General features: G+C 42.7%; 3 protein-coding genes across 7 annotated transcripts in view; 1 reads left to right on the top strand and 2 right to left on the bottom strand.

Moving 5' to 3' along the window:
* The window catches only part of TECPR2 (tectonin beta-propeller repeat containing 2), a 41292-nt gene extending 41131 nt beyond the window's left edge, over window positions 1–161 (bottom strand). The window contains exon 1 of one of the 2 annotated variants that reach the window (XM_041476130.1): window positions 53–161. The gene's annotated coding sequence lies outside the window, so the exon portion shown is untranslated. The remainder of the gene's footprint in view (window positions 1–52) is intronic. The other variant, XM_041476132.1, reaches the window with a different exon arrangement.
* LOC121358189 (cyclin dependent kinase 2 interacting protein) lies at window positions 108–18004 on the top strand. 2 transcript variants are annotated; one of them, XR_005955845.1, is made up of 6 exons: window positions 114–220; window positions 1473–1641; window positions 2821–2947; window positions 4441–4570; window positions 6116–6393; window positions 17876–18004. XR_005955845.1 is itself a non-coding variant. In XM_041476139.1 (5 exons), exons 1-5 carry the CDS (start codon window positions 214–216, stop codon window positions 6316–6318), a joined length of 636 nt encoding a protein of 211 aa, XP_041332073.1. In that variant the 5' UTR covers window positions 108–213; the 3' UTR covers window positions 6319–6449. The 2 variants fall into 2 exon arrangements, 1 of the variants encoding a protein (XP_041332073.1); XM_041476139.1 differs by lacking the exon at window positions 17876–18004 and having other exon boundaries at window positions 108–220; window positions 6116–6449.
* On the bottom strand, window positions 8600–19777 carry ZNF839 (zinc finger protein 839). Of its 3 annotated transcripts, XM_041476136.1 has the most exons (9): window positions 19163–19777; window positions 17369–18265; window positions 15471–15722; window positions 14676–14768; window positions 14172–14324; window positions 12930–13070; window positions 12148–12286; window positions 9519–10523; window positions 8600–8707 (listed from the first exon to the last, which is right to left on the bottom strand). In XM_041476136.1, exons 1-8 carry the CDS (start codon window positions 19700–19702, stop codon window positions 9532–9534), a joined length of 3207 nt encoding a protein of 1068 aa, XP_041332070.1. In that variant the 5' UTR covers window positions 19703–19777; the 3' UTR covers window positions 8600–8707; window positions 9519–9531. The 3 variants fall into 3 exon arrangements, with proteins under 3 accessions (XP_041332070.1, XP_041332069.1, XP_041332072.1); XM_041476135.1 differs by lacking the exon at window positions 8600–8707 and having other exon boundaries at window positions 9147–10523; XM_041476138.1 differs by lacking the exon at window positions 8600–8707 and having other exon boundaries at window positions 9147–10523; window positions 17369–18262.
* Window positions 19778–22564: the final 2787 nt, after the last annotated feature.

Raw genomic sequence — 22564 nt, 5'->3', positions numbered from 1 at the left:
CGGGCCGGCCCTGAGGGGACCCCCCGGTCCGCGGGGACGCGGCTGCACTCACCGCTCCGGGGGCGCGGGCTGCGGCTCAGGGAGCGCGGCAGGGAGCGGCGTCGCCGAGCCCCGAGGCGGCGGAGCGGCGGTGGCCCCGGTGCCTGCGCCGCTCGGGGGCCGGGCTGGGCGGGGCCGGACGTGAGCGAACTTCCGCGGGGCGGCGGGGTCGCCATGGCGGGTGAGTGAGGGGGGAGCCGGAGGGAGTGAACGCGGGAATAGCGGGGGACAGTCAGAGGCGGGGTCCCGGCGTTTGCCGGCAAACTAACGAGGTTTAAAGTGCCCGTGGTGCTCTGCCAGCCGCCGGGCTGCTGCTGTCACCCCCGGTGTGCACCGTGTCTATCACCTCCCTCATGCCCCGGGTGCAACGGGGGGGCCTCCATGTGTTTTACCACGTCTCTGTGTAAATATCTAAAGGGTGGGTGTCAAGAGAATTGAGCCAGGCTCTTCTCGGTGGTGCCAACCAGTCGGACAAGAGGCAGTGGGCAGAAATTGATGCACAGGAAGTTCCACCTGAAGATGAGGAAGAACTCCGTTCCTATGCAGTGACCGAGCCCTGGAACAGATGAGCCAGAGAGGCTGTGCAGTCTCCTTCACTGGAGATATCCGGATATCCCTGGAGAACCGTCTGGGCAATCCTGTGCCACGGCTCTGGGATGGCCCTGCTTGAGCAGGGAGCTTGGACCGGCTGACCCGCTGGGGCCCCTCCCAACCTGACCCATTCTGTGATTTTGTGTGGACTTTACATCTTTTGATGTGATGAACTCTTTTTGGGCATCTCTGTGGATAACAGTTGAAGCCAGCAAACATTCAGGCAGGACATTTGGCTTGGCTTTGAGCCCTGCTTTGGCTGCCAGGGCAGGGCCTGAGGTGCAAACGTGGGGCTGCTTTGTGTGATCAGAGGAGGTGCAGAGGGTTCTTACAGCTGTCTGCCCTCCAAGGAGACACCGTGAAACAAAGGCTTTGTGCTCAGCAGTAAAGCACCCACCACCTTCCGCAGGACTCAGCCTTTCCCCAAACTCTTGGAGCTCACATGTTGCTGTGAATTAATGCTGACATTCATGGCATGAGCACTGCATGCATGCACAGTAATTGCTGCCATGATTTCTCTCTGTCATACACTGCATTAGCATCTGTCTGTCATTTTATATCTGAAGACTGCTAGATCTGCCAGCACTACAAAGCCACTGCTGTCCATGCTGCAACTGCACATCTCAGAATGTGCCTGCACTTGTTTAATAATACGGTTTTCTTGCAGATAGCAAGAGATAAGGAATTAGATTTCATGACCAAAGACAGTTAATGTAAATTCCATTTTACTTTAATCAATATTTACCAGTAAAGCAAGGAAATCCTTCACACAAATAGCTGCTGGACACTGATTTGTTTCTGTATGCTTTAAATGGCTTCAATATCTTTATTTTCTCATACAGCAAAAAGTCCTCCTGATAGTACTCCAAGAAGGCCTGTTTTATCTGTCAGTGCAAGAAAAATTAAAGATAATGCAGCAGACTGGCATAATTTAATGATGAAATGGGAGAGACTGAATGATAATGGATTTACTACAGCAAACAAAATAGTCAACATGAGGATCAGTGAGCAGTAAGTATGCTAATACCCACGAATAAACATAGCATAAAGATTGCTTTTATTGAGAGATTAATCTGCTTTCTTCACTAGAAAGTTCTGTTGGGAGATGGGAAAAGAACATGTCACAGTGGATAAGCTAGCTCTTAGATCAAACTCAGCAGTTTCAATTTTTTGGTTACATAAACTATTTACATTCAAATAATGTCTCATACAGTAATGTTATTTGCAAGAAATGGGAAATTATTATTTTACATAGTCAAATGTAACATGTTTTAAATATTTACATAATGTACCAAGTTAAAATCTAATTCTATAAATCTCAGCCCATGTGAGTTCCCCTTACTCTCTTGCATGTTTTACAGTGAGGTGTAAAAAACTCAAGTCAAAAGTTCAGAAGATTTTAAGGAAGAATCAGTGATTTGTACAGACAAAAAGTTTTAATGATGACTTAAAACCAACAAAGAATCAACAAAAATACCACACCACAAGCACCATAAAAAAATAAAAAGAAATACACAGAAAAACTGAAAAAAAACCCCCTTTGGTAGAGCTTTTATTTTCATGCTGTAATGAAAAACCTTAACTAACAGGGCTGTGAGCAGCTTCTCCAGATTCCTGACAGCTGAAGAGGGTTTGTCTGACAGGGTTCTGACAGGTACAAGCTGAGGAATATTTTGCTGTAATGGTGCCAGATGTTGTTTTGCTCTTTAGCAGCTCTCTCTCTCCAGTCTAAGTTTACAGCTGGTGTGGGAAAGTCTGCCAGACAGGGCAGGTGTCTGCACATTGGCTGCTCTGGGGTCACAGATAAATGTCTTGGCTTAAATTTGCACAAAGGTGAGTTTGTGGTGGGGCACCAGATTGTCCTGTGGAACAGCTGAAGCCTGGCATATCTTGTTGGTGATGAGAGAACAACCTCCAGCACAGGGGCAAGGTAAAGAGGGAAAAAGTGTTATCTTAACACCTGCAAATGTTTTTTCAAGCACATGTTCTAAGGTAGAGTAGTTTTGTTTTTCTCTGAAGATTGTGGTACTAGCCCCATTTGCCCACATGGCCAGCTATGCATTTTGCTATTTTTATGTAGAAATTCTCATGAACAGCCTGTGAGTGAGAGATTTTGTAGGATCAGTCCACAAGGATTTTAAATCTGCACTGCTCAAGTAAACCTAAGTGTGCCTCATGTTTCTATTTTAGATTTCAAGACAACAAACTGGAGATAGTATGTGATAACAGTGCCACAGAACCTGAAAAGCCAGCCCCAAAATACAATGAAGAGCTGGACAACTGCTGTGCAGAATTACTTGAGACCTTAAAGCATATGGTAATACTCATTTTTCAGACTTAGTCAATATGAATCGATTCCAAGTAAGCTCAAGTAACAAGGAAATGTCCTGAAGTATTTATTGTAGGCAGAAAATTGGGATTTTCATTCATAGCTCTTTGGCTTCAAATCTAAATGACTATAAATCCAGAGTGCACCTTTTATTTGATTGGTAAATTTTAAAGTTGGGTTTACATCTTCTGTTGTCTTGTAGTTTTATAAAGGGATGTGGAAACAAATTGTACAAAGAATGCATTCCAAAGCTGCACCTGTTTTCTGTTTCTCCTCCTGGATATTCCCTCTGTTTAGAACAAAAGAAACAGCAAAGCATAAAGCAGTGCTCTACCTGCCATCATATCCTTGCAGCTGTCTTTGATCAGACATAATGCAATCATATTTTTAGCCTGCCTACCTGTATTTGCTGTGCAGATCTCCTTCTCTGGAGAGTGGAGTAAGATAATTATGTAACCCAACGCTTTTTCTGGATACCTTGCTAGGAATTAATGTCACCTGTCAGTTTGACAGGAAGCAAACAATTTTTTTCTGCCAGATACTGTAATTTAAAATTCTTACTAAAAATAACTTTTACAGCCTTTTGCCAAAGTGGAGGCCCATTAAAAGAATGGTAGATCTATTTTTTATGTAGACCGGATGCAGACCTCCAGTATTTAGAAAAAGCAGGAAACTGGCTAGGTTTCCCTCAGATTTTTTTCTGTGGGGAAAATGTTTGGGGATTTTTTTTTTCCTTGATGTACTCTTGTGTTCAGACTACAAATGCATTGATAAAGATTTTACTCTTCCTGAGGAACGGGAGTCTAAGCAGTCAATGTTAGATTGGATACTAAACATAGTTACTATTACCTAATTTATTTTTCATTCCTTAGGAGTTTATCTGAGGTTACAGGTTCATAGATGTATCTGTGGTTTAGCTGCTTGATGTAAAGATACTGCCTGCAAGCTCATTTTGGTGTAAATATTCATACCCAAATGCACAAAGTCATATGAACTTGAAGGAAGTCGATGGAATGACCTATTTTTTGAAGCAAGTTGATAAATCACCCTAGATGTATTGTCAGTAGTAGCTTGAGCTGCTTTTCTCACCTGCTGCTGATTTTTTGAAATTAAAGTCATCTTCATATGGTAATGTAGAAAAAGATCTTGACAGGGCTTGTGCTATACCAGTGTGATGTTTTTCCCCAGTGCTAAATTAGCCTCCTACAGGTAGCCTCTGTGTTGCTGAGGTGAAAAAATGAGAGGGCTTTAGTATATTTCTACATGTGGGAAACAAAAGAATGTCCAAAACAGAGTCATTTCTGCAGTGTTCAAAATTTCCAAGTATCTCAAATTAAGTCTGTATATAGATTCCAGTTTTGATCCCTGTCTGGAGTTAAAAAAACATGAGTTAGAAATGTCAATATTAAATAGCCTTCGTAAATAGTGTGTTTGCAAAAAATGCTTGATATTCATTAACATTCCATGTTCATCGTTTTAAGACAAAAATACAACTGAAAATGGAAAAGCTTACTTCTACTACTAAAGCAATCTGTGACTTGGAAACATTCCACCATGGAGCTGGGAATTGCAAGGCTCCCTTCTTTCATACATGGCCCACACCATACTTCTGTAAGTAAAATATCGATTATCTTAGCTAATTACATTGTGTCATCAGTGTCATCCAATTTATGACTGAAAAATAAGCCCTCTTATCTGGATGTCTTGCTTGAGAGGGAGAGAGTGCTGTCTCCTTTACAACTGACTAATCAATAAACACATTAATGCATCACTTGGTTTAGGGTTACTGCTGATGACTGCCAAGCATTGTCTGACATGCAACAATTACAGCATAGAACTAAATTTGTCAGCAGCTTACAGTGTCCATGCTGCAACAGCCACATTCTCTGCAGGAAGAGATGAATTTGCAGCTTGCTGGTGTTAAGCTGCAGGCTTAACTACTTGACTTGTTACTTGACATTGAAATTAAATCCTTGAATGGAAAGAGCAAGCTATACCTCAGTTAATTCTCAAGCAGCCAAAGAAAAATACCTCTGATCTCAGCGTCAATCAAGAGAAGTAAAGAAATGTTACGCTCGACTGTTAATTCTTTTAGCATTCACTTGATGGCAAAAGGTACTGCCTCCTAGCTGGTATTACCCCAATTTTAAAACTGTCTGAATTCAAGAGAAGCCTGATTGCATGGAAACCAGCTGCCTTCTTTGTGAAAATCATACCTCTGTGAAACTCTACCTCTTAATTCACTACCACAGTTTAGCAGGAATCTTAATGTATTAGTTGCTGCCGGCCTCAAAGAATAAGAAATGACAAAAGACAACTGCTGTCAAAACACCCATTGTGACTGAATCATTTAGTGATGCTGTCTACTCCGTGAAAGACTTAAGTCCTTCTGGAGGCAGTGATAGTTCAGGCTAAGTTAGAAGCACAAGATAAGTCTCTCTTTAAAAATACTTTGTGTGGTTATTTTTTAGTAATTCAAACAATGAAAGATTACAGATGCATTTTAATCCCCCCTACCGGTTTTACTAACATAATACTTTGTGTGGTTATTTTTTAGTAATTCAAACAATGAAAGATTGCAGATGCATTTTAACCCCCCCCCTACCGGTTTTACTAACATAGCTAGTAGCAGTTTCTACAATAAATGCTTCAGTTTTGGTCTGTTGGGTTTTTTTTTTTACTGTTGTTTTTCACTATTGGTATTACTTATTGGTGATCATGCATTGCTGAAGTGCTTCACAGCATGTGAGGGCATCCTTAAGATTAGCTAAAATCTAGAGTGACTCTAAAATGTGAAGCTTGTATTGCAGGATAGCATTACCAAATTTTAAAATCAAATTTCAGTTATTTGAGCAATAAACTAATATTTTTATAGCGAGTCCTGAGACCAATACCATTGCTTATTCTAGAACTAAATGTGGACTCATGTCAAAATCAGCAGTGTGTAAAATACATCCCAAAGCTGAGGAAATTGTTTAGTATTTTATATTCTAATGTAAAAACATCATTCATGCTGTAAAAAAAGATGGCTAAATTTGGGAATAGCTTATGTAAGGTAGGGGTTTTTTATGATCCATGAATTGCAAGTATAATTTAGCTTTTAGAGAATTGCTGAAATGTTCTGGTCAATGTGCTTGGTTTTGCAATCCATTTCAGATGAGGTTTCTCTGAAGCTGTCTGAAATGTACAAGAAGGAGCTACAACTCAAGCAAACAATTGTACAAGACATTGCTCATTCTGCTGACCAGGATCTGATGATGGTGTATTTATCCTCGTGGCTGTACCAGCCTTACATTGAGAACAGCAGCATGCTGCTGCTCGAAGCCATGCTGCTGGAAACAGGACACAGGCAGTGCTAGAATTCCAAAGGTTACATGGCTGGCTTCTAATGATGCTTATATGAAACTGAACTGGCATATTGCAAAGCTTACCAAGTAAGTTGATTTTTTTGTAAAACTTATTAAAAATATTTTTCTCTTCATATTCCTTACTTTGTCTCATCTGATACTCCTTTTTCTGCGTGGGACAATCTAGTTTTGATTGTTTTTATCTATTTTAAGGGCAACACAGAGGCTACAGGTAGGATGCTAAGTCCTCTATAGTCAGAAAGAGGTAAGCACAGCTTGGTAGTCTGGGGAATTAAATGCAAATAGAATATACAGTAAAAAATGTTACTTCCTCCCAAGTCTGGACAGCCTGAAATACCTACACGGTCCCTTTTGTCACAGAAATTCAGCACTTCTTGATCTTCCATGTTTTTTGGGGTTTTTTTGCATGAATTAAGAGGGCAAATGTTTTTTACTTAATAAGTGGAAGAAAGGAAAGCACAAAAAGAAGCATCCAAAAGGATCCACATAGTTTGGTATGTGATTTTGAAATGCTGCTGCAGACAATAGTGTAAGTTCTGCTTTGGTTTGGATTCTGGTGTTGTTGGGTACACCATCTTCAGTGAGAGATCCAAGCCTGAACCAGCACCCAGGGAAAGTTTAGTAGAACTCAGCATTCTACAGTCATTATATAATAAGGTCTGGTCCCTTTTAATTAATTTTAACTTTTTTTTTTTTTTTTAAGAGATGTTCAATGAAAGCATCTGCGAATAAAACAAAACCTGCTTTACTCAAGGCTGTATCCCATCTTGTCTGCTCCCTGTCATAGGGCTCAGTGAATTTTTCCTTAGGTTATTGATACTGATGTCAAGTGGTTTTGGTTTGAAAGTGTGTCTGTCCCTCTGTACTGATAGGAAAAGCAAGGTCACTTACCTAATTAGTCCCAAGCTGAAACCTTGGGGTTAGTAAGGAAAATACATCAGTTTCCTGCAGTAACAGGACAGACAGACACGAATTGAGAAGTTTTCTTGAAAAGTTGTTTGGTTGAACATTGAGGTTGTTTCTGGCAGCTAATAAGAATTCTATTCTTAGCCCACAATTCCTTGAGCTACAGCAGAATTTCTTTTTAGATGCTGGAGGATAAAGTTAGGAACAGCTTTGTTGGGTTTTGTTATTTTTTCAGTGGAAGTGTTCCACTTAGTTTAACAGCCACCTTAATTCATCTGAGTTGGGCCAGACCTGTGTCACTATGGAAACATCTCAGTACTTCAAAAATATTTTCCTAGGATAAAAGATTGATTCACATATAGAACTGTTCTTTTAAGATGAGAGTAGGTGTATTATATTTCCCAGCATGTACAAATTGATAGGGAAGGCAATATTGAAGCAAGTTTTCATTTTCTCCACAGGTGGAAATTGTAGTTTGTTCTCATTTCTTAAGAGGAAAAAAAGGCTCTTCAGGAAGGGGTCTTCGTATTCACAGACCCTCTTGCTTATTGACTGTTGTTGGGCATTGGAAGATTACTGCAAAATCATTGCAGAGATGTTTTGTCATTCTAGCTCTAAGCAGTTGATTGTTATATTTGTAGCCCTCAAATACAATTATTAGACAGTCAGTACAAAAGAATATCATAAAGAATTGCTCACTGCAATGAAAGACTTTGAAAGACCAGCAGAACTTTGCTTTGTATGCTATCTTCACTTAGAAGGTAGGTCTGTATCCTCTGGCAATTACCACCTCCTAAAAAAAGAGGGGAAAAACGCAAAACAAGTAGTAACTCATTAATAACTCATTAATGTACAGTATCTTTCACAACTACTCATAAAAGGCAACACTTTGGATAATCAAATTCATCTTCTACTTATGCAACCACAAAAAAACCCACCAAACAAAAAAGCCTAACCCCACTATGTTTAAAGGGACATAGTAGAGCAGTTTATTTGATCTTCTGTAAATTGTCTTCTGTTTAGATTCAATTTTAGTGTTTTTCTTAGTGGTAACAATACCATGAAAAAAAAAAAAAATCACTGCTCATACTCAATTTAAGAACAACTCTCCTGGCCTTGGCAGATTTGTCTGATTGTCCCAGTAGTTGCATCTATTCAGCAAGGAGGTGACACACACATTTTAAGGATATGTTACCACTTTTCAGCAGTGTCTGCTCATTTAATGCTGTTCTTTTTCACCTGCTATACTTCTTGAAAGAAAAAACAGTGCCCTGGACAAGATGCTGGTAAGAGGTCTCCACAAAAATATAATCTGATCCAAGGATCATACTGAAAGTATGACAGAAATTCAAGTAATTTGCCAAGTTTTCTCCCTGCCTAGAGCAACAGTCTCTTTGTATTATGATTAAACAGTACAAGGTAGCGTGGAGTTACTGGAAAGGTTGAAGTGTGGAACTCACAGAGGATGCATCACCTGAAAGGGAAAAAAAAAGTGTAATACCACTCTAACAAAAATAGGCCATGAAGACTAAAGCAAAAAAAGAATTTGGTACCTCATTAAGGAAAATTAGATCACTACTTATGTACTTTCCCATTTATGTCTACATAACAGCAATTTTTAAAGGTGTGGCTGAATATTAGACAAGCAACTTAAATACATTTCCAACTGTTCAGTACAAATCAGATCTTGTTTGAGGTTATTTTTGTCTCAACTCAGTGAATGCTTTTTTCAGTAAGGATCAGCTAGGCTGTCACACTGTTCCCAGAATGCACAAGTTTGTGGATTATACTTAAACCTGCTCATTTTTCCAGGCAGATTTATGTGCATCAAGTCTAGATGCTAATGAATATTCAAGATAGCTTTTAAAAACACAATAACAGTGTTTTGTACTCTCAGTGGCACAGAAAATGCACATTTTTAATATAGCTTTTATTTTACCCATATACAGCTCGCCAGTACACAGCACATCACTGCTGTACAGCAGTACAACTTACTGCATTTTTAGATGGCTAGAGAGAAAAGGAATTATGTAACAAAAGGGAACAGTGCAAGTTTTAGGGTTGACAAGATTTCCACTTTCCACCCATCCCCAACATAGAAAGCAAATAGAACAATGTTAATTCTAGAATTTTTGGTTGCAATGCTGCTAAATTTATATAAACATAAGTTATAAAAAGTACAGGGCATAGAAACAGTTTACAAATAAGTTAAATTTCAATTATTTCAGTATTCACATTAGAAAAATATACATTTTATAATCAGTCTTTTCCAGAAGAAAGCTTACAGGGTTTTCTAATTTATGGCTCTAATTCACTTTGCGAGAGCAAAATATCTTCACTTTGGCCACCTGCTTCCATTGCCAGTAGTGCTTCCACTGTTTCCAGAGGAATCCCTTCGGGTGTGCGAATGTGCATTGTAGTACCGTTGGAATCAGTCACAATGACGATGCCTTCTGCCTGAGACAAAACAGCAGTGTCTGGATGAGACAAGATAAGCCCATCTGAAGTCTGAATAAAAATCTGTTCGTGTCCCTGAGACAAAAAATCATGGCTCTCATCAGAAATCTCAAAAGCTACAGTTTCATCTACAGTAATTGTATTTGCCAGCTCATGTGCTTCCTCTGTCCCACAAGAATATTCACTCTGGTTTTTGAAAGCATTTTCCCGGTTCCCATGAGCAGACAGGGAGGCTCCCTGGACAGCGTTCTGGTGCGACTCAGCCTGAGCATTCTGGGGGTAGTTTATTGGCACAACGTTTGTTGAAAAAACTTCCTCAAGTTCCTGTATCTCATCAGCCATATCAGCATTACGGAGTTGCTCAGAACGTTCTTTAATTGCAAAATTCAGGTTTTCTTCTTGCAGTTGATGGTATTTTGGACTGTGACCATTTTCTTCACTTGTTGGTAGGGCAGTGCTCTGCCTGGCCACTGCCTGCTCCATCAGGGAGCTGCGGAGCTCAGGAGCTGCCGGTCCCCGCTCCGCGCTCCCGCTGACAAAGCGCGCCTGAAGCAGCCCGGCCGAGCCGCCTGCTCCCACAGGCAGCACCACTTCAGTGTGCAGCAGAGATGCTTCACCTGCCACATCTGCTGCCTGTATCCCTGCAGGCTGGGGATATTCTATCCTCATTTCCACCGTTTGGGAGAAGGTACCTGAATTTTCACCATCGGTTCGAACTCCTGAGTCAGCAAGTGAATTATGTTCCTCTGCTGTCTGTAATGTACTTCCAGTAGTACAGCAAGTGATCTGCCTGTCTTCTGAAAGCAGGATTTCTCCATTTAATGGATTAAAACCTGAAAAGGGGAAAGAAGTATTATTTTGTTGGGCAATCTAATATTGCATGCCAAAAACCCTGTATTTCAGCAGTAATTTCGGAGGAAAAGCTTGACTATTTCCCTGCTTTGCTTCTCCCAAATTAGCAAACCTGAAACACCTTACAGGAGTTTCACAGAACTTCCCAATGAGAAAGTCACTATAAAAATATTTAAGGAATTTTTGAATAATGATAGTTTATCAAGTATTTCTATGTTAAGAGACCTTACATTTAGAGGCAGCATTTTTCTGTTCATCCTGAAAACAACCTCGGCTGAAAGGCAAACTCATTTTTCTTCCATCTGTCATGCAGCCAGTAACATTAAAAGACAAAGACTTTACCAGGCACAAACTTGTCAGCTGCTCATCCTCATCACTTTTAGTAAGTTGATGGAAGCATTTTTAAACTTCTGTTTAAATTTCTATGCCTAATCAAGTTCACCCTGGACTCAGACATGTCATCAGGTTACTACATAATAATTAGCTGTGCTAAGAGCCCCAGCAGCACTTTTATCCTGTGCCAGAAAAGGTCAAAACCACAAGAAATGCAATGTTCTACCAGTTACTTGACTGGACCTGACCAGGGTCCCAAACCCTGAAAGTAGCTGCACAATAACTACTAAGCTGCAGTAGTATGAGCTGTCAGTCTTTATTATTAAAGGTCAAAAGGAACAAGTAAGTTGGTTTGGTTTTGGATTTTTTTGTTATGAAAGATACCACTGCACAAAAAAGACTTCACACTGCAGAGAGGACTATTTTTAACATTTTGCACTGTAGACTAGCAAACACCCTACTAGCAGGTGCAAGAAAAATGTAATTTTAAAAACTCCTAGTCCGTAAGAAAATCATAGTGCAGCAAGAAGTAAGCATGGTCATGCAGAGTGCCTTTCAGAGAAAGAAAATCTAACAGAGGGAAACAAAAATAACCATTGACTGAAAGACATACGAAGGGCAAAAGCAAAGCCACTTACAGCAACACCAAAACAAGGTATTTACAAAGTGAATGGTACTGAGAGACTTATCTTACTAGAGATTTACTTTCCTTTCACTGTTACCCTGCTCATCTGAAGTGCAGCAGGATGAAACATGAAGAAGGAATAAAAAGAAAGGCAACCACCTGAAGACTGTGATGCAAAATGGTGCCTCAATTCCAATACAAGATGTATGCCAGTGATTGATACAGGACAGCCTACACCAGCTCTCCCTTTCCCCCAAGTCCCACAAAGCTCTGGTAATTCTGCTACTGCAGCTGGCTGGGGCCAAGAGGAAGGATGTGCACTGTGCTTCCTCTGCTCTCCCACAGCTGACACAAAGGTCATTTACTCAGAGGGACAGGACAGACAGGAAGCACACAGCAGAGGACACTACTATGCTCATAAGTATCAATCACTGATTATCATGCATCCAGGACTGATCTACTGCTCTCTGCATCATCTGTAACTTTTCCCTCCTCATGAGGCCTTTCCAGTTAAACAGCTGCTTTTGAAGGACCTGGGAAGCAAGTTAAGCAATGAACCTAAGACAAAAACCACAGTAGCTTGAAGAACAAAGATTTGTTCAGCTCCTCCATGAACAGAACAGAACTGGAAAATCTGAAGAGGTTACCATCTTTTTCAAAGAGTGTGCACAAATTCCCACTCCTTTCTTTCACTTCATCTTGACCGGCATAAACGTTGTTCACATTTTCTGTTACATCTTCTAACTTGGTCCTTTTGGCTGGTGGCAACAGTTCTTCCCCTGAGCTCTGTCAATACAAGAGATGATTAACTGCAGCCTGTAACAGCTGACAGTACTGGGAAAGATAACTGTGGGAACATCATGGCAGTGAACTGATGATCCCTGAAAACAGTGTTAAGAGGTAAGGATTTAAACAAAGCCCTCACACTACACCAAAACTCCAAGGGGACAAAACACAGCTCTCTGCTACAGCTATTAACAGACTGAAGCTCATCAACTGACTTGTCAAAAAGAAACTGTTTTCATGCCCTTCCATCCACCACCAATTAGCACAGCAATCACTTCTCTAATGTCTGAACCTGCTGTAGGTTAGGCTATTTCCTCTAACACAGGCTGGAATCTGTGGAGACTCCAGCTACAGCACCTCAATTAAGTTCTTTTGTTCCTCTATCAAAAACCTGTAAGTCTTTGATACTCTCTCCTGAATGCTACCAAGTGTCTTCCCAAAGCACATACTTAGTGTGCTAGTTCATGTGCCCTGCTATGATACCACAGCAGAGAGTACTTTCAGTATTTCTGAACACCACAAAAGGCTTACTTGAACATGACTCAGATAATACCAGCATGATTTTGTAAGGAATAATTATGTATTTTTAAAAGTTTTCATTGGCCTTAGTTTCACTGTTAATTTTCACAAAGGTGTTCCATACCTCAGCTAACCGTTTTTGTCCCAGTACGTCCACAGGCACTTGCTCACTAACCACTTTAATTACACATTGTGAATAAGAGTCTGCACCTTGCATCTTCTGTTCTCCACTGAGTATTTCTGTGATTCCTAGAGATTCAGCAACCTTCAAAAACAGATATAAGGAAAAAAGTTAGCCTCTCAGATCTGAACACATATATGCTGAAATACAGATTAGTTTTCTTAAAACTGAGCTAGAAATAGTCATGTCTAGCCTGACAACCACCTCAGCTCAATGCAGGTATTTAGACTTCCATATTTTCTACCAGCCCTCACACTGACACACGACCTTCATCTGAAGGTGACTGTTAACAGGCAAACTTGAAAGAATTATGGTTATACATAGAATCCAGGGAGTGTTACTCAAAGCAGTGTTTAATAAAGATTATTGAGGCTCTCCATCATATAAAAACATTTAAGTCTTCTGTTTAGAGTATCTCTGCATAGTTAAGGATTTTCCCCCCTCCTCACATTCCATTCCTGTGCTTCATCCTTACATAGGTGTGCTACCATCCAGTTTCTCAAGGCTAGGTTGTTTTGGGGTTTGGTGTGGTCTTGTTCTTTTTTAAAGAGCTTCATTCTATATTAAGAATGCACATGAACACAGAAGAGAAGCAAGAAAGAGATTTCATCTGTCTTTCCAGAGACAGGTCCATAAACAATTAATCTGGAATCACTGAAATAATAGTTTTCAGTTTTATTAATGTAGTCACTACCTTTCATGTTTGTTAATGTGGCTGTGAACTGCATAGATGCACTCAGTTTGCCCTCATTTTGCAATGAAATTACTTACCTCTTTAAATCAAGGTCACTCATTTTAAATATAGGACCCCCCCTTTCCTGATCAAACATCAGTATGTGCTTTGATTAGTGATTAATGCTAAATAAACCTTGCAGTAACATGCAGCTTCACACTACCCTAGACAGGCAAGGCAAGTATCAGCACTGCTAGAATTGTTTCTTATCCCTCTAGTTGCATCCACTGACATAAACTAGAATTGTAGTTTTATTATGGATTTCTTTTTCTTCTTGGTAAGTTGTTGGACTTTTCACAATAATGTCTATTTTTGCTAATTAAAAATCTTGTTTTCAAATAAATTTACCTGCACAAAAAAGCTTATCAGATAAAATTAAAAATGCAAGGTATCTAAAATAAAGCAAGCAAACAAACCAACCAATCATAGTTCCAAACAGAGTGCTTTATTACCTTAGCATCTTTTATTTCAACAGGCTGTTGGCAGTTCACAGAATCAGAATTACTGAGGTGATCATAAGCCATTTTCTTTACCATGTTATGCAAATCTTCAAACTCCCTATACACATCTGGAAAGTAAGCTTTGGCTGGATGTCCTTTTTCCACCTAGGAATAAGAGGGGAATAAAAAAGGGCTTGTTTCTCCCTCCCCTATACTTTAAAAAAAGACGAAATGAAGATCTGTCAATTTTGTTCTGTTCAGCATGTTAAAATAGAAACATTCAAGTCAGAAGACTATGGAATATTCAAAATGCCATTGAACCAGGCAGCAAAAAGCAAGGCTTTGAGTTGAGACCTATGAGAGTTTTGCCTGTGCAAGACTGAAGTGATGTGTGGAACATCTACATGCTGCATGATATTAATTTAGGAAATTCAATTATGTCTCTAAAGGAATCTTCTTATGTGTACTAGTGGACATATCCCTAAAATAATTTAGTATTTTTAGGTAAAAACTCACCTTCATCAACAGGAATTCATATACTGTAACCAGCTTTGTAAGACGTGGGAGAGCCAGCTCCATTAAGTCTTCGTTATCACATTGTTGTATTAGCTGTCGAAAGCCAGAATGAGATTATTAGGAAAAAGCAGCCCACACGTTATGCACCCCATTTTCAGAACATAAAATATCACTTTTTTTTTAAAGATATGCTGTATGTTTAGGCAGCTTTAAGAATAGACGCAAACTAACTCCAAAATGAGGTAAGAATAGTTACTACTCATGTACAGACAAAACTCAGTCCCACAAATGTTGCTAATTCATAGAAAGAACAGCAATCTCAGTAGCTTTAGTAGCCATAAGGATCTATAACACACAGAAAACAAAGAACAAGTTGTGTTACTTGGATTTTATCCTCCTCCAAGACCTTCTTTGTGGGCTTGTTTTGGTTTTTGGGTTCTTTTCATTATTATTTCTTTTACTGTGTTGGAGAAGATACCAGTAGTAGCTAGTAACTTTCCTTCTCCAGAAAAAGGGAAGCAAGAATATATCTACATGTCAGAAGTCCCTTTCCAAACCCAGTTTCCAGCAGAATAGGGAAAATGGGATTATTTTTTTCTTAAAAGACAACGTTTTCTTCTTAGAAGCCATCTAAGGCTTTCATCTTGTCCATACATGAGGATGTAAAAAAAAAAATCTTTTTTGAAAATGATACATTGGAAATAAGTGATTAATAAAAAAAAAAGTGGGGGGTGGGGGGGAGAAATTGGGGTGGGGTAAAAATACTTGCAGAGTAATTGCAGAAGAGAACCATACCTCTTTTAACCTAGCTTTTCTTCTGAATACATTGTGTTCTGCTGACACATTACTAAGTGACTTTGAAGGGGACTGACCAGGTCTGCTAAGCCTTCCAGAACACCTGGATCTTCCACCCATCCTGGGTCGACCACGTCTCTTTGGTCGTCTGGGTCTTCCAGATCCTTTAGGTGTTACCGGTCCCCGGCGTCCTGAACTGGTTTCATTTGGTTCTTCTGCCAGCAAGTGTCTGCTTTCCTCACACTCTGATGCCTTAATTAAAAGGAAAAGTGTTTATTCACCATTTTAAACAGTTTCAAGGAAGACAGTTTTAAAATTAAGTTTGTCATCTATGCAAACAATAAATAGCATATTAAAACATGCAAAGCTGGATACAAAAATAACTCGAAAGAAAGTTGTGGAATAAATCCAACACATTAGTAAGACTGCTACTTCTGCGTCACATATATGCCATTATTTGTAAAGTTAGCATTTTTGAACCACAAGATGTCATACAAAATAAAAAGATTAAATAAACATAATGAAAGAGGTGGTTTAAGTGGGTTAAATACATTTAATATTTTTGAAGTAAAATATATCCTATTTAGATAAAGAGGTTGTGGAAATAAAACTTACAGTGACAAGCACAGTAATTAAATACCAAAATGTACTGCCCAGTTACCACATTTCAAAATCCTGTCTTCCTTAGGAGTACAGCTAGGAAGCAGCTTCTGTTATAAGATCACACAGAAAGTCAAAGTACCTTTTATATGTTTAAGTTATGATCATTTCAGTGTAAAATTTTATAACTGTTCAAAGCAGTGATTTCTTACTTAAGCATCTTCCCTTCCAAGCTAGAATTTCTAAGAATGTTCCAGCATCTTTCAAGAAACTAGTTTATAATAGTACTGAGTTAAATCAGGCTTCTTTGCATAATCTGTACATTTGCATCCCAAAATTCAGTAACTCCCTACTATTCTACTGATTAGGAAAGCTCTATAAATGGCAAAATTATGTCAGTTCTATTGAGGGATTAAATTACTAAATTAGTTCTAAATTTGACACAGGATTAGGGGTTGAGCATGGGGTTCTTGATTGGCTTCCTGTCTGTATCAAACAAATACAATAATTCAGAGAGCAGACTTCAGTATTCTGCAATTCTCTTTTTCCAGGGATGATAACTGAGTGTAAAGGATGAGGGAAGGTTTGTTTGCTGTAAATTTTCACCTTCCTGAGATTAACTTCATAATTACAAAGACAAGTAATAAATGTGACACCCCTGCATCTAAATGAGTACTTTTTCCTAACCAGCAGCTGCATCAGCTTTTGCTGCAAAATGTTAAGAGTCATTTCAATATTAAAAGAGAAACTTTTCTTTGAAGTGACCAGCTTAGAACATCACAGGAAAAAATTGCAGCTGAGGCAGCTTCCTAGAGACTCCAATTTCACCAGTGTTTGGTGTGCAGGGTTTCAAAACCTCACTTTGAAAACCTGCTCTAGGAAAAGTTGCAGTTCACTGCTGTGTTCCAAATAAGAGATTTTTCTGTGATGACATTATTTCAGCAACAGAAAATGAGAGAACAGATGACATGTTGCTGTCATGCTAAAGGCTTTAACTGAACAACAGTGTTCTTATCCAAATGCAGAGAAGAATGTCATATATGCAGACAAGGTGAAAACTGTATGTCAGAAACACAGTAAGAAATGAACACTCAGTGAACATTTAGTTATGTGTGTCTGTGTAAGAGTACTATTGCTGCAGCAATGCAAGAGACAATTTGATTTTTAAAGGACTTTAATGGGAAATTTGCCTAATGTAGTCTATCAGTGGATACTTCTGAGCAGTACAAGACTGTGCAGCTATAGAACTGCCATTCTACTTTCCACAGAATTTACAGGTTTTCTAAGTAACACTTTACCTGTTCTCCAGCCTTTGAATCAACAGTTTCTTCCAGACTGGTAGCCAGTGCTTTTTCATGACTTGAAGTGACAGCAATTGAATCCAAATGTGCTGGACTCATCATTTCCTCTTCCACAAATATACTTCCATTAGGCTTATTTAGAGGTATTTTCTGAGGTGAAGGCTCCAGCTGTCCATGGTCTGGGTTAAGTTTATAATGTCTTGCTAATCCTCCTTTTCCTATGTAAGATTTTTCACAGGTCTGACATTTAAACGTCTTGGGTTTCAGATTGTAATTTGAAGAACTGAATAATGCATCCTTTCCCTTCACCTTTCCTTCTTCATCATCTTCTATACTCAGCTCAGAGTAGTCATCAGAATCAGACTGATGACCATCAGCCAAATCCTCCATTTTAATGAATTTATAATCTTTAGCTTTGTATTTGGGAGGGCGTGAAATCCGTCCAGAACGAGTTTTCACCTTCAAGGATTTCTTTAACTTGTCATCCTTTTGCTTTTTTTCAAGGCTTGGTGTACTTGCTGAACTGGCTGCAGCCACAGTAGGTTTTGGAGATCGTGAAGCCGATGCTGTGGCACAGGAAGCCCTCTGTCCATTCACCATCTTGGATGGGGGAATCTTGTCCACAGACCCGTGAGATGGTAAAGGCCTCTGCATAAGCAACTGAACCGGAGACTCAGAACTGTGCAGGAGTAGTTGCTGCTGCTCAGTTCCTGAAACAGGCTGTATCCTAATTATCTGGGGATTAATAATGCCAACTCCTGGTATGCTAGATTTCCTACCAACTGGCTGACTCAGCGTTATAGTTTTGGACTGGATTGGTGCCAATGATGTCATTGGCCCTTCAGTTTCCTTCATCTGTCCTGGCTGAACTTGGACACAAATGGCTTCCAGCTGCTTTTGTGGAAAAAAGGAAGAGTTACAATTACACAAATACAGTATTAATAAATAAATACAATATTTATTGAGTTAATACACACATTCCCTTAAAGCAAAGCGTGAAGAAAGCACTGCACATCATTAACTTTCCATCTTAATGCATCAAAGCACAGATTCCCTTCCTTCAAGCTACGGGTTTTCCTGCACATTTTCTGCTGTGACTGCGGTTCAACTAAAGCATGTAAAGTTTGCTCTGAGGCCATGTCACAGCTTTGTTGCCTGCTAGCAGGCCTGTCTGGAGTGGCAGAGTCAATGCCATCACCAAGGCACATTCATAACCTTCAGCAAACCCCACACACAGGTAAACTACAGTCTGCTACATAACACAGGCCAAATACCCAGTCCAGGACATACTATAACGTGTGTTCAGTTCACAAAAACTTTGTGGTGATGATTCACAGAATCAGATGTTACTGTTTACCTCCCTCACAGTTTCTCTGCCTCATCCAAATTTCTGCTTCAGTTCCAATCATTCACTTCACAACCTACACCCCAAAAGTGGGTTGAAAGCTCAGGGACTGTCACCTGCAAAAGGCATGCAGCAACTTCCTGTGTATCACCACTTAACCACTAAGAAACGGCTTTTCTAAGCTGTTCTTGGCTGCACGTGTTGCCAGACTGAAATACTGACCACAGCAGCTATTAGCTACATTCAAACACGGATTTTCTTAAACCACATTGAAAGCTGTGCCTTTGAGCTATGGGAGCGGACTCTGCACCCTAGAGCAGGTGCGACTGAGAACGGCAAAAAAAAAAAAAAAAAAAATTGTTAGAAAGGATTAAACCCGCCGGAGCCGTGGCTTTCATCACCAGCGGAGCGCTGCAGCCTCCCTCCCGCCCAGCCCCCGGGGTTACCTTCTGCGGGAGGAGGCGGGCGGCCGCCGCGGCCCTGCCCTGCTGCAGGGCGACCTGCTGGGCCACGCTCTGGAGCTGCCGGGCGGCGTTCTGCATGATGCCGCCCGCGGGGCAGGGCTGCGGCGGGGGCGCGGCGGCCGCCGCCGGCTTCAGCTGCTCCTGGGCCTTGCTCACTTGCTCGATGACCCGCCGGAGCTCCGCGGGGGCCAGCGGCGCGGCGGCGGGACGGGGCGGCGGGGGGGGCCCCGGGCTCTCCAGCAGCCGCTCCAGTAGCCGCCGCTGCTCGCCGGCGCTCTCCGCCGCGCTGCCGTCCGCCCGCAGGTACAGCACGGTGCCGCCCGCCGCCCCCCCGCCGCCTTCCAGGGCGGCCAAGCTCTGCACCAGCTCCTCCGTCACCGCCAGCAACTCCGCGCCGCTGCCGCCGCCCTCCTCTCGCCCCGCGGCCGCGCCGGGGGGTGCCCCGCGGGTCCCGGGGGGCTCGTCCTCAGCGGGCGGAGGGGGCGGCAGCGCCCCGGCGCCCCCCGCCCCGGGAGCCGCCATCTTGGCAGGCGCGGGCGGGCGGGCGCCGCATCGGCGGCTGCCCCCGGCGGTGTCGGCAGCGCGGGCGATGCACGGGGCACCGGCAGCGGGGCCAATGGCGCCCCCGGCAGCGCCCGCCGCGCCCCCCCGGGGCGGGGCCGCCCAGCGCCGACGGCGGCTCGCGCGGGATAAAACCGGCGGAGCTGCACCTGGAGCTCCTGGCCCCGGTGGGGATGGACGCGGGACCCGCTGGCGGAGTTACCGTGAGTTGGGTTTGCCCGCTGTTAGAGCTGAGTCTGTACCGAGTCTCAGTACAAGAGAGAGGGACATGGAGCTCCTAGAGCGGGTACGGTGGAGGGTAATGGGGGATAGCTGAGGGACTGGAGCGTCTGTCTTACGAGGAAAGGGTGAGGGAGTGGCGCCTTTTCAGCCTCGGGAAGAGACGACTCAGAGGAGACCTCATATCTGTGTACAAATATCTAAAGGGGCTTGTGCCAAGAGAATGGATGCACGCTCTTCTCGGAGGTGCTGACCTCTGGGATACAAGACAACTGATGCACAGAAAGTTCCACCTAAACATGCAAAAGAACTTAACTGCGCAGGTTACCGAGCACTGGAACAGGTTGCTCAGAGAGTTTGTGGAGTCTCCCTCAACTGGAGATATCCCACAACGGTCTGGAAGCAATCCTGTGCCGTGTGCTGTACAAGTCTGCTTTAGCAGGGAGGTTGGAGGAGTTGTGGTCTCCTGCAAAGTGACCCATTCTGTGAACGCGCGCTCCGCCACTCGCTCTCACCGGGAGGCGTTTCGGGCGGGGGAGCGGGTATCACGCGGGAAGGGCAACCCACACGGCAGAAGAGAGCCCGGAGGGGTCACCCGAGCACGCTGTAGCGACCCCGCGCTCTGCCGGGGCCGGCCGGGCTCCAGCAGCCGCAGGCGCGCGATGAAGCTCGGTCCGTGCTGCAGCCGCCCTGAGCGCTCCAGCCCCCCACAGACAGACAGACAGACACACAACCCCGCCACCCCCCGGCCGTGCCCTTGTGCAGAGATCACGCCGCGTCTCAGCACAACAGGGTGAGGTGGGTGGGAATCGCTGGGACAAATAGGAGAGAGGAAAAAAAGACGGGAAAGAGAAAAGAAGCTCCTGTGGCCCGTACGGGGATCGAACTTTCTCCTCACTTCAGTCCCGGTGGCTCTCGTCCAGACAGCCCGTTCACCTTGGGATTGTCTTTCCTTTTCCTTAAAAGAAAAAGACTATCCGAGGGTGCGACATCCACAACGCTCCCGCACCTGGGCGCGCACCTGGCTGGGAGGGGCGGGGCGCTGCCACGCCGCTCACATTACGCATGCGCGCCCCGGCCGTGCCGTGTGCAGCGGGGCCGGCGCGTGCGCGGTTGCCGGGGCGACTGGAACACAACATGGCGGCCTGAGGGGAGCGCCGGGAGCGGGGCCGGGCCGGGCCCGGCCGCTCATCCGCCAGCCCCGGCAGCTGCGGGACGGCGCGGGAGGCACAGTAAGAGGGTACGGGGAAAGGTCTCGGGCCCTTCCTGAGGGGTGGTGCGGGCCCGGGCGCTCCAGGGAGGCTGACGGTCACCGAGGGGGCCGTGTTCTCAGGGAGCACCCGGGCCGAGGGGGCTGTGGGGGCTTCTGCAGCCCCTGGAAAGGCCGAACCTGCAGCCCGTGGGCAGCTCCCGGGTCTCTGCGTCCCACTCCTCCGCAACAGGGAGCGAGTAGGTCTTTCTCTCGGCTCCTGAGGGCCATCACCCCGGCTGCTGGTGTCTCCGAGTGCTTTCTCGGGAACTGCTAAGTTTTCCTGGCTCGGCACGCCTTGCTTTCCGTTGCTTAGCATCCTTCACATCATGCCGTGTCACACCCTGCACATCTGGCATGTCTCTGAGTGCAATAATTACGTACCATGGCCTTGAAGCTCAACTTCTTGCTGCTTCCTTCATTTCTTTGGTTATTTTTCTCTTCCCACATGTATCAATGTCACACTTAAACATCACAGCTTTTTCTTCTTCAGTATCTTGGCATCTTTGTAACAAAGTGTCTGCTTTAGATTTTTATAATATCCTCTTTTAACTACTGTAGTGCTGTCTTTTGTGTCATTTTGTATTGAATTCTTTAATTCTAAATGATTATTAATGTTCCACACTCTCTAGTTACAATGATTGGGTGTTGTCTTTGAGTTCCATTACTTGTCCATAATTTATATTTAGGTTGTTCCTTATTTCCTGGGTTCTCTAGCCTCTTGCAACATTAAACTCTTAGTCTGTTGAATAATTCATGGCCACTTTTTGGGGGCGTTGGATGAGTTCATATTGCTACAACTTGTTCTTCCCAACCTTTATTTCTCTTTCCACTGATGATTCTAAGCTTGAACGTCTGTGTGTGCTGAAACAGAGGGGAGGGAGGGGAGAGGTTACTTAACATCTGTTGTTACAGATGCAAGAAAGAACTCTACCCAGTGATCAGGCCTCTTTCATTCTTCAGTGTTGTGTGCAAATGCAATTTGAACACTTCCTTTAATTTATCCTCGAAGCTTTTAGTCTTAAAATGCTCATAAAATTTTTAACCTTTCTTTCAGTCTTCATTTTTGACTACAGCAAATTCAGGTAGTCCTAACTGGTAGTAAGTTTTGTTTTGTAGCTGTACAAATTTTCATAGCTTAAAGTTGCTCTGACCTGGCTTTTTTTTGTTCAGCGTGTGTTTGAAGTCTTTTGTTTTGGTGGGTTCTTTTTGTTGCCTTGTCACTCTCAGGATGTGATCACATCACGATCAGGATGGTGCTGAAGTGGATTTTTAAGAATCTCCAGAATTCTTGGCTTGTGAATGCAAAATTAAAATTTGTTAGTACACCTGAAGTCTAAACTTTATTTCTTCTT

This window comes from Pyrgilauda ruficollis, unplaced genomic scaffold, assembly GCF_017590135.1.
Source record: "Pyrgilauda ruficollis isolate IOZ18807 unplaced genomic scaffold, ASM1759013v1 scaffold38, whole genome shotgun sequence".
NCBI lineage: Eukaryota > Metazoa > Chordata > Aves > Passeriformes > Passeridae > Pyrgilauda > Pyrgilauda ruficollis.
This window is presented reverse-complemented; position numbering and strand designations above follow the sequence as displayed.

Excerpts from the sequence above, each read along its gene's own strand:
- LOC121358189 (XM_041476139.1), top strand. Across the intron at positions 2,948-4,440 it reads TTGAGACCTTAAAGCATATG|ACAAAAATACAACTGAAAAT; the intron begins GTAATACTCATT and ends CATCGTTTTAAG. Across the intron at positions 4,571-6,115 it reads ATGGCCCACACCATACTTCT|ATGAGGTTTCTCTGAAGCTG; the intron begins GTAAGTAAAATA and ends AATCCATTTCAG.
- ZNF839 (XM_041476136.1), bottom strand. The coding sequence starts at position 19,702 with ATGGCGGCTCCCGGGGCGGGGGGCGCCGGGGCGCTGCCGCCCCCTCCG. Across the intron at positions 13,071-14,171 it reads TTGAAATAAAAGATGCTAAG|GTTGCTGAATCTCTAGGAAT; the intron begins GTAATAAAGCAC and ends CTGTTTTTGAAG. Across the intron at positions 12,287-12,929 it reads GACAAAAACGGTTAGCTGAG|AGCTCAGGGGAAGAACTGTT; the intron begins GTATGGAACACC and ends TTGTATTGACAG.